The sequence below is a fragment of the Pangasianodon hypophthalmus genome, chromosome 19 (assembly GCF_027358585.1).
Source record: "Pangasianodon hypophthalmus isolate fPanHyp1 chromosome 19, fPanHyp1.pri, whole genome shotgun sequence".
NCBI classification, from domain to species: Eukaryota; Metazoa; Chordata; class Actinopteri; order Siluriformes; family Pangasiidae; genus Pangasianodon; species Pangasianodon hypophthalmus.
In genome coordinates, this window is record NC_069728.1 from 5,276,216 (window position 1) to 5,286,204 (window position 9,989).

At 41.1% G+C, this 9,989-nt stretch overlaps 2 protein-coding genes across 3 annotated transcripts in view; one reads left to right on the forward strand and one right to left on the reverse strand.

Annotated features, from left to right (window-relative positions):
- prrc2c (proline-rich coiled-coil 2C) overlaps positions 1-1,966 on the forward strand; it is a 27,189-nt gene extending 25,223 nt beyond the window's left edge. For both annotated transcript variants that reach the window (XM_034313886.2, XM_034313887.2), the window contains exon 34: positions 54-1,966. In XM_034313886.2, coding sequence (XP_034169777.2) covers positions 54-320 — 267 coding nt within the window. In that variant the 3' untranslated portion in view covers positions 321-1,966. The remainder of the gene's footprint in view (positions 1-53) is intronic.
- myoc (myocilin) lies at positions 1,417-9,427 on the reverse strand. The gene is made up of 4 exons (XM_026944456.3): positions 8,621-9,427; positions 4,823-4,888; positions 4,267-4,365; positions 1,417-3,779 (listed from the first exon to the last, which is right to left on the reverse strand). Exons 1-4 carry the CDS (start codon positions 9,081-9,083, stop codon positions 2,992-2,994), a joined length of 1,416 nt encoding a protein of 471 aa, XP_026800257.2. The 5' UTR covers positions 9,084-9,427; the 3' UTR covers positions 1,417-2,991.
- Positions 9,428-9,989: the final 562 nt, after the last annotated feature.

Sequence of the window (9,989 nt, forward strand, 5' to 3'; positions counted from 1 at the left end):
GTTTTATTAGAATGATTCTGTTTACGAATGTACACTGCTTTCTATCCTTTTAGGCTAAACAAAGAGCAGAGGTACTACAGTCTACTCATAAGTTCTTCTCTGAGCAGCAGCAGCAGCAGCAGCAGCAGATGAAGACTTCAGCTGCTAAGTCTGCTCGTATAGATGGAGCAGGCAAGCCCATTGACAGTGTTGCTCCAAGCCACCAGGGGGCTCCACCAGAGCGCACTGAGCCTGACAAACCCACACCCCTTGCTACGACCAAGCCGATCCGCACCGGTCCCATCAAACCCCAGGCCATCAAACCAGAGGAGAGCAAGTAAACCAATGTCACCTCCAACAGGACTGACACATGGATGGATGCAGTGATTTGAGAGAAGATAAATGTTAGAGGGGAAGAGGTAGTCTGAGTTGTGGAGAGGAGAATGGGATTGCTGGGTGAACTGTAGCGTGTAATTAAGCTATAATCTGTGTGGCTCACTCACCTGTGCCCTGCCTTTCTTCTGCTCCACCTCCCACTGATCTCTCACTGATCTCCTGCTTTCTCCATGGTGGAGAGTTTTTTTTTCCAACGGACATGAAAAGGTAGAACATAGAATGACTGTACATCCCTAATGTACAATGAAGGTGTAAAGCGAAATGAAAAAGTTAAATTTGCTGCTGGGTGCACGATTTTTATAATTGATTCCCCCCCAGATCCCCCCCACCCTTTCCTCAAGTAGAATCATATTAGGAGGGCAGTTACTTCCTTTGTTTCTGAAAAGTTTTGTCTGTCCCCTTTTTTTTTTGTTATTGTAGGGAAAAAAAAAAAAGAAATCTTTGTTTAAAATGTTTGATTTTCTATTTTTGATCTTTTTTTTTTCCAAGCTTTGCAGTTTAAGCAATTGAGAAAGACATGAAAATGTGCACACCTCCATGTTTAACCTGTGTGTATGGCCACTGCTCACCTTCTCTCTCTTCTCCCTCTCACTATAGTGAAGCAATTTCTCCTGACCAAGATGTGCGTCAAAAACAAGACAGTACAGCTTATATAAAATGCTGAAAAAAGTCTTTATGCTTTTAATTCCCTTGAGAGAAATGCATGGTTAGAGTAACTGATTTGAAACTTTGATGGTGAATTTGATTGATTCATAGATGGCTGTTGCTACTAAGCCTTCCTTCATACCTTCCTCCCTGAATTTTTTTTTTTTTCTTTCACCAGTGAGCTGTGTATGAAATGAGAGCGTCTTGAATCTTTAGCCAAAGGTTAGGCATTATAAGAAATCCCCTCAAACAAAATGAACTTTTTTTTTTTTTTTTTTTTTTTAAATAAATAAACGGTTACTAGTTTACTTCAGAGTTGGTCCCGTATGCTTCAACCCTTCACTGTTTGCTGAATATAAGTGGAGGAGTTTCAGATGTTCACACTCTTTGGCACAGCTCACAGTCATGCCATGCTGCTGACAATAGAGGTTGATATTAGAGGTTGGGACCCTGTCGTTTCTGACCACCCGTCATAGCAGAAAGGGGTCACGGAAAACTGAGCTTGGGTTTCACACCAGTGTTTGATTTTAATAATATATATATAGCTGCAAAATAAAATAAAGAGAACATTTCAAAATGTGAGTCAGCCTCTAGAGGAGTGTAAAAGGGCAGAAAGACAAAAACTGATAGAACTGTAGTTCAGACGCAAAAAGTTATTTTTCTTATTTTCTGTTGTAACGTCCAAAGGCCTCAATCTCCTGGGCCTTGACCCTCTCCAGTCTGTTTCTTTCAGGTTGTTAATGCAAATGGGAGGCTACAGATATACAAGTGTTTAAGTGTGGCTCCAAAATGACAAGTGGGAGAGGAAGGAGTGGAGAGGGGAATGATTTTTTTTGTTTGTTTTACTTGTACAGGGGTTAAATCGCTGTATTAAAATATGTAAGGTCTTATTTACATTGGTTTGGTTACAGAAACTAATAAAATAATATGCTGTCAAAAATGAAAAGTCTGACCTGATGTGTTTATTTTTCCCTCTTCCTCCTTTTATTTAAACCTTTTACGAGAAAAATACGGTAATGGGGAGCCAGCATGCATACCGCTTTGTGTAGTTAAGTGTTAAAGATTTGAATTAAAAAATGGTCAGCCATATTCATTATACAGTAACCTTTATTCAGACTTTGAGTTTGTACATAAGTTAGATTCATGAATAGCCATAAAATCAGTACCATGCTGTATTGAGTGATTAAAAAATACTGATTCTGACTAGCTAAAGCAAGGTGAGGGAGTTAACATTTTCTGTCAGGCAGAGTTTCACTTAGTTTTGTTATGTTTATGTAGAAACATTAATTTTGGCATATGTTGGATGTGAATTTCTCTCCCTCAAACTTTCTTACAGTGCTGTATACAAACAAACAAAATATCAGTGACAAAATGTAGAAAAATAATTTCTCTATTAACACAGCAATGGACCATGCCACTGCAAGGTAGAACACAATACTATCATATTTAAAATAATGCAGTTTGGTAGTTAGAATTTTTTTTAAAGAACGAAAAAGGTAAATTCTTTCTTACTCATGGAATATCCTTCTCAAAGGCATGTACGTTTAAATAACGAGTTACAACCAGAAATGACGTTAACAAGCCAGACCTAGAGCTGCATCATATGATGATATGGCTGGCTTGCCTGTATTTCTGCTAGTGTGGTTTAGCACTAGGCTCAATAATAAATGAAACCAGATTACAAACGTATCCGATTTTGGGAGCCTGATTTCACTGGTAAAGGATTGATATGTGCTTGTGATTTTTCTGTAATATATAGCAGTCTTAAACCAGTCAGACTCATTTACAGTATCAGCTTGTGTAAAGATTTATGAAATGTTTGATGACCACTACAGCCTCTGCATTTGCAGTATATGAATAGCGGCAAAGCCAGCATAACCTTGTTTTTTTTTTTTTCTTTTTTTTTTTTGCAGTCTACAATCTGCTACCCTCTTTAACACCTCTAGAGGCTACCATCCAAACATAACCCCTTCACTGTTGCTTCCCCAGCCGTATGTCATAAGACACCATATAGTAGTTATCCCAGGCAAAAAGCTTCTTCTGAGCTGGGTTGTAGTCAATCATGCTGTTATAAAGGTGCCGATTTTGAAACGGGACTGCGATGGCCTTGCTTTGGCTGGTGGTTGTGTCAAAGCTGTAGTTGACTGTGGTGTTGGGTGAGGCATAGCTGCCCACTGTGTACAGCCTGCCACAGATCATGAAGGCATTGGCTACTGTGGTTTTGCGAATGTTGGTCTCCCAGCTCTTCTTCACCTCCAGGCTGTGAGGATCCAGCTGGGAGACCACAATGGCACCTTTAGCCTTGTTGGTGCTGTAGATGACCCAGAGGCCTTTCTCATCCACAGCAAAGTCAATGTCTGTGTAGCCACCCCATGAGTAGGGGAACTGGCCGTGGAAGCCGGCATGGGGGAGTTCTCGACGGGCCGCGACACTCTCCGACACTAACTCGTAACGAATGAGCGTACGGCTACGGCGCCGCTGGTAGTAGAGTGAGCCCCTGTACATAGCAGCACCTGTGCTCTCCACCGCCTCAGGCAAGAGCAGCACTTTGGTAGGAAAGCCACGGGAAAACTGATCCATGTCCTCATAGCCATAGAGTTGGCGCACCTCTGTGCCGACTGTGTCAATTCGCCACACCATGTTGGAGCCATAAGGGCTCACAGCTTCTGGGTCCTGCATCCACACGCCATACCTACCAGCGATGCCGTCTGCCTTACGGTGGGTCACTGGCTGTCCCACCCACAGCAGTTCACCACAGCCTGAAAAAGAACAGTGAATAACAATAAGGAGATCAACTGGGGAATTCAGACAGATGTCCAGTGTACCTTCATGGAAGCTGACATAACTAGTCCTGTGGTTGGAAGTTGCGCACACAAAAGACAAGATTGAAATTAGAATGTAGCAAAGTGTGTTTAAAGAGGCTACATGCAATGAAGACATGCCACATCATCCTAGAATTCTTGCTAGTGTAAGTGATCGGGGTATACTTACCCTTTCCTTTTTAGTCCCTTGCTAAACATACAGCAAGTCCATTTATAAGCTGAACAGTTTAGGCTCCAAGTACTGTGGTAAAAATAGCTGTATTTGTTCTTGTCAGCAGAGACAGCAAGACTAATATGTGCTGTATTTGCAGCATACGAGAAGTACTGGTACTGGTACTTGGTTTCAGGCAACTGGATTGTGTCTTGGTGGTGATGCTTGGATAGCATGGTGTGTGTAAATAGAGCGAAGAGTAACTTTCTGTACCTCTACTGTCTACATTGTCCTCTGGTCTTGGGGCAGGAAATTCAGCAACTTCAGCCTTAAACTCCTGGTATGCCGGACTACCATAGGACCAAGAGGATTCTGTGGGAGAACAAGTGGAAAAAATAGGCAAAACAATGAAAACATAAGGGAGAAGAAGGCAGGAGGTGAGACAGCAACCAGAGACCATACACAGGTGCTCCATCCCTTATCAAACAGAGATGTGGTCCACGGGAAAGTGTTACACTGATTTATTTACTCTGTAAAGGACCTGGTTGGACTTTTTGTCATTCTAAGCAAAGAGCTATGATGGCATCTAAAGTGACATCAGCATAATAAGGGGACTACAGTTTAGACTTTCATGGCCCATTTCACTCCGTAATTGTCACTTCATTTGGATGGAAGATCCGCAAAAGTCCATTACCTCCTAATAATCCATATAATTGCTAATCTTTAATCCCTTTCCAACTAATTATTAACACAATAGCATGCATCTGCATTGGACAAAATGTTTGCTTGAATGTGTAGGTGTTTGTGTTTGTGAATAGTGTGAATTCACCTCTCAGACTGCTTGTTTCTCCTTGTGTCCTGCCTGGCCTGGAAACCAGATGAGAATGGGATGTGCCTATAGGGCAAAAAGCAAGTCACATTTCCAGATGGGAAGAAAGGACACTTTACACCAACTCATGTTTTCTTGGTATTTAAAACAAATAAGGCAATAGGGAGACTGGAACATTCTGGAAAGCGAGGCTGCACCGTGGAATACAAGACCCAGAGGGGGGCTATCTCTGATCTCTGACACACCTGATCCTCTGTTCACTTAGAGGAGTGTGTCCAAGAGAGCTGGGTGGAGTTCAGTGACAGACAGGAATCTTACAGAGGGAAATAAACAGTGCTAAGTGGATTACCAGCTGTTATGGAACCTACTTGCACTCACACACTTGTGCTTCAAATTGAGACTCATTCACATCTTTCTACTACAGTGGCTTTGTAAGTTTTAGGCTCTGCCATGTTTACAACATGAAGTAACAACTGCTGTTTCCCTTTAAGAGCATTATAAACAAGTAGCAAAGCATTTACAAGCCTTTCTAATGGACCTTAAATTACAGTCAGTTATTAATGCCTGGAAGCTGGATTTGATGAGGAAGAGGTGCTGATGATTATTGGTTTAAAGGTTTTTTTTTTTACTGTAATGTAAAAAAAGAGTACCACAAATCTGGATTCATATCTCAGCAAGCTAACTTTGGATTTAGTTTTAAGAAGTTGAGTCAAAGTTAAGCGGTGGTGAATTTAAAAATGCTAGCTTCAACTGAAAAATTAGCAGAGAGCTGGGGGCCTAAGCCCAGGGTATATGGTGTTCCTGAGGTCTGTTTATCTGCCTGAACCATGTGTTGCTTGATGGATATCAGGGTAGTACAATGAGAAACCTTTCAAAGCAACTGGAGGTCAGAGTGATTTCAACTAAACATAATTGCTTACACCTGAACGTTTCTTTGCTTATGACTCCTGGCGTGGTGAGCCTATGCTGCTTAAATGATGTTACCCTCACTCACCTGGATAAGATTAAATGCATTACATTTCTTGCCTTTTTTATTTGGTGGATGATGGTGGATATTATTTCACCACAAGCATACCAACATTAAACCTTCTTCTACCCTAAGTATCTTTAGTACAAAGTATCCACTGTGTGGCTACCATGTGACTAACATCTTTACGCTTCATATATCTGAGGGAGAAATTATCTTCTAATAGCTATCTTCTGTATTGTCTAATATGGTTGGAGACACCTGAAGATGGATCTTGGACCTTCTTTCATGTACAATCTTTCAAGCTTCTTTATATATTCTTATCTATTTGTATGCAAACTTCCCTCTTTAATTAAGGCCACACATTTTCAAGAGGGTTCAACTCAGTAGACTGCGATGGTCATTGCCAAACAGTGATTTTGCTCCTGCAACTGTTTCTATGTTGATTTGGAAGTCTGTTTATGGTCATCAATATCTGTGGCCAAGTTGTAACCTCCTGGCACAGACAACCAGGTTTAGTAGTAAAATATCATTGTCCTTGGAGGAATTCATGATGACAACAATATTGACAAGGCCTGGACTATCAGCCACAAAACAGCCCCAAAGCATGAATATTTTAGTCATATACTACAGTGTCTACAGGTCTACAGGTGAATATCCATCCATCCGGTTTTCATTCCCTTTTTTCATTCTGATGGTGTTCTTCGCCATAAAGTTTGATTTTGGTCTCATCTAACCACATGATACCAGTTTTAGTTCCAACGATCCCATGAAATTCAGGCCCTACACTGATGGATTGCCCTAAGGAAGGTGTTTTGTCATGGTGGCGTTTAATAACTGATTCTAAACTCTGTGAATCAGCTAAACTGTCCCGTTTTGAAGCTGTTACCTTTGGGCTCTTTTTTTAGGTTCTGGTTTATATATTTTCACTGCTTACATATTTTTAAATTTATTACCTCAGTTGTGCAGGTCAACAGCCATCTGTTTGTTCTTTTGTTGAAAGCTTTTTGTTTTTCCCCATGGTGATGGATGACTTGTGTTTAATCTCATGTTTGGTCCAAAGAAAGTTTTTGCAGACTGAGGTCAAGGATGACAATAAATGTATTTTAAATCTTTCTTAGAGATGACAATTTTGCAAAAATATTTTACACATTTTTGAGAGAAAATACTATTCTTATACTACTAAATACTATAAATATTATTATACATATTAAATTCTATAAGTAGGTATAGGTATATAACTACTTACTATAGGTAGGTATTTTGTTTCTTTGCTTGTTCCTAAGTGGTAATTTTAGTTGTGCATAATGTTTATTTGATCCATTTTCCCCATTATTTTGAAGGGTGTCAATAATTCCTGATACATTTAATTTCCCAAAAAGGAAGCCGAAAGAAATATTGCTGTAGATGTTTAATGTTTCGTGAATTTTTGCTTTTTGTTCAAACCATATACTGTTCTTTTGCATTGCTGGATGTCTCGGTTGGAAAGCCAAAGAAAAAAAATAAGGATGAGATGATCTGTGTGTGTTCCCTTCTTTTTTTTTTTAAAGAGGGCTCTGAAGGAGTCCTTCGGCTTCTTACAAATGAGTGTCACCACAGTTCATTGCATCTCTTCTCCCTCTGTTTTAAGCATTTGCATTTTTCATCTTTTTGGCACTAGGCTTGGCAGGCCTCAGCACCCAGTGTTTAGGTGTCGACATGAGGAGCAGAACAGATGTTGAAGATGGACAAGACGAGCACAGAAAAAGAAGGAAGAACATCTGTACTTCCTTATGGGAATGTGGGAGTATGTAATCCAGAGGGTTGTTGGCTTCATTTGTTTCATTTTGATAACATACCAAGGCCAGAGAACCACTACAAAAGCAGGATAAGGCCACAATCACTGTCATTTTATAGTCCTTTGTGCCAAATTTGAGATTTTTTCTACTCTAAAACCACTCACATATGCTCTTCAGGTCAGTGATTGGTATAAAATAAGTATGCATTGTTCCTTCTATCTCTTTTATATAAACTATGATATAGTTAAAGGATATAATTTCTTCTGCATGAAACTTCATTCGATTTATACTGCTCCCTACTGGATTTAAGAGTGACACCCGCTGGCCACTGGACCCACCTCTGTGTGTGAATAATACTACCAGTCAGGTATGATGGTGAGGGTTGCTGGAATCTAAAGGGCATATGACTCATTAGTACCAACACAATCTCATAACTTACATAAACTGCTTGCTGTACTGCAGTCTCATTTTCAACAGCTTGTTTCCAGGCTTTTTTTTTTTTTCATCAGCACATTTATATATGAGCTGACCAAAAGTTTAGTGATATTACTGGTGCTAACAGACACATCCAAGGTCTGGATTTACAGCTGGCAACCCAGACATAGCACAGCTTAGCCCAGGGGTCTTTAATCTTATCCACAAAACCTGGTTCCACTTGTGCAATCAGTTCATCTTGGTCTTCAATCAACTGTCAAATGTGCTTCCTATGTGGCTGGAATGAAAGTCTGCAGCCACACCAGCCTTCTGTGGATAAGACTGAAGACTCCTTGCTTAGACCATTGGCTCCTTCACCTCACATTCATACAACAGAGAACAAAGCTCCTACAAGTTTTTTGACAAACATCTCCAGATCAAGTTAGGGCAACTAAACTTGTAGCATGTCAGTTTGAAACTTCATTGCCTCTTATCCAAGGCTCCTCATTATGGTTTACTCTTATTAGATGTTTCAAAATGACCAACATTCTTATTGAAATGTTCAGGTCAGGCAGCTGTACTAATAAACATTTCAAAGGTATAACTGAAAATAATTCAGAGTTAGAGAAGCGTACTTACCTGTTCCTGGTTGGAGGCTGCTATCATACAGTGGCACACTTTGGGAAGGCTGTTGTGTGCATGGTCTGCTCCTCAGCCTCTCCGCCTCACGCTGGAGCTGCTCCACCGTCTGCTGGAGCTGCTCCACCTGCTGAGATAGCCTAGCTTTCTCCTGCTGCAACCTGTCCCTCTCTCCAATTACCTGGGTGTAGGCTGTCCGAAGTCCCATCTGAGCTTCAGTACCTGATGCTTCACCTCCAGCTAGGCGGGCTATTAGTGCCTCCACCAGCCCAAGTCGAGACTTCAGGGCTTCCATCTCAGCACTGGATGCTGTCGAGGGGCAGCTGGCCTCTGTAGGGCTGTCCACTGTGAAGGTGTACTGACAGCGCCTGTTGCGGTCATTCCCTCTCGAGAAGCTGGCAGTGCTCTGAGCCTGAGTGCCTACAAGAAGGCAGGAGATCCACATTACCGCCAGGAACCACATTGTGAAGCAGACTGTGAATGGCTGGGTTACACAACCCTTAGCTTCTTCTTTGCCTTGGTTACTCTTGGATGCTCCCCTGATTTCACTCTCGTGTCCCGTGCTCTCTGTGATCTGCCGTTCTGCTTGTCTCGTTCTCTTCAGGCAAAATAAGAGATGGATAAGTGACTGTCTTGTTGCCAGTGACTTTATGCAGAGCTCAGTCTTTAACTTTGTGTCTGGCTCTCTCCTGCGCCTGTGTTTCCTCAGTTTCTTGAAGCTGATGTCAGAAGTTTATTGCTGATTGATAATGTTTGTGATCCTGGTTCTGTTTGTATTCTGTGCTCAGGAGGCAATTTCTCTGAGCCTGGGGACCCCAGCAGGGGTTATTTATACAGTCTAAAAAGGGGAGAGAAGGTGGGGATGTGGGAGGGAACGGGTGAGGGAGGGATTTCCTCAAACAGCAAGAACTTATTACTTTTTTCCATCTCTTCCCAGGGACTGTATTAGATGTTTGTATGTTTATGGTGCTTTTATGATGATGATTTTTTTGTTGTTGTTGTTGTTCAGGTGGTTTTGTTTGTTCTGGTGTGAATGGGTGAAAATGTAAGGAGGACAAATTTATTTCTCCATGCACAAGATACTTTGTCTACGTGTATACACGTATAAATATGATTGTGCTTTTGATTGCCCAGTTCTAGCTTGCTAAAGAGTTAAGATCTAACCTTAATCTAACATCTGTTACGAAGTTTAGGAGCACTTGAGTATTACAGCCAGGTGTGTGTTGTCATTGTTCTGGAACGACACACTTCAGGAGCAGGTAATAAATTAGAGAATATGAACCTCATGAAAAACGTAATGGTTTATGGTGTGGCTGTTGGCTGATTTGGGGAATATTATATAAAACATGTCCACAGTTTATAACGTCAA

Bases quoted from the DNA above. Each gene is read 5' to 3' on its own strand.
- myoc (XM_026944456.3), bottom strand. From the start codon at position 9,083: ATGTGGTTCCTGGCGGTAATGTGGATCTCCTGCCTTCTTGTAGGCACT. The intron at 4,889-8,620 runs GTAAGTACGCTT...TTTGCCCTATAG, and splicing joins CAGCCTCCAACCAGGAACAG to GCACATCCCATTCTCATCTG. The intron at 4,366-4,822 runs GTGAATTCACAC...GTTCTCCCACAG, and splicing joins AGAAACAAGCAGTCTGAGAG to AATCCTCTTGGTCCTATGGT.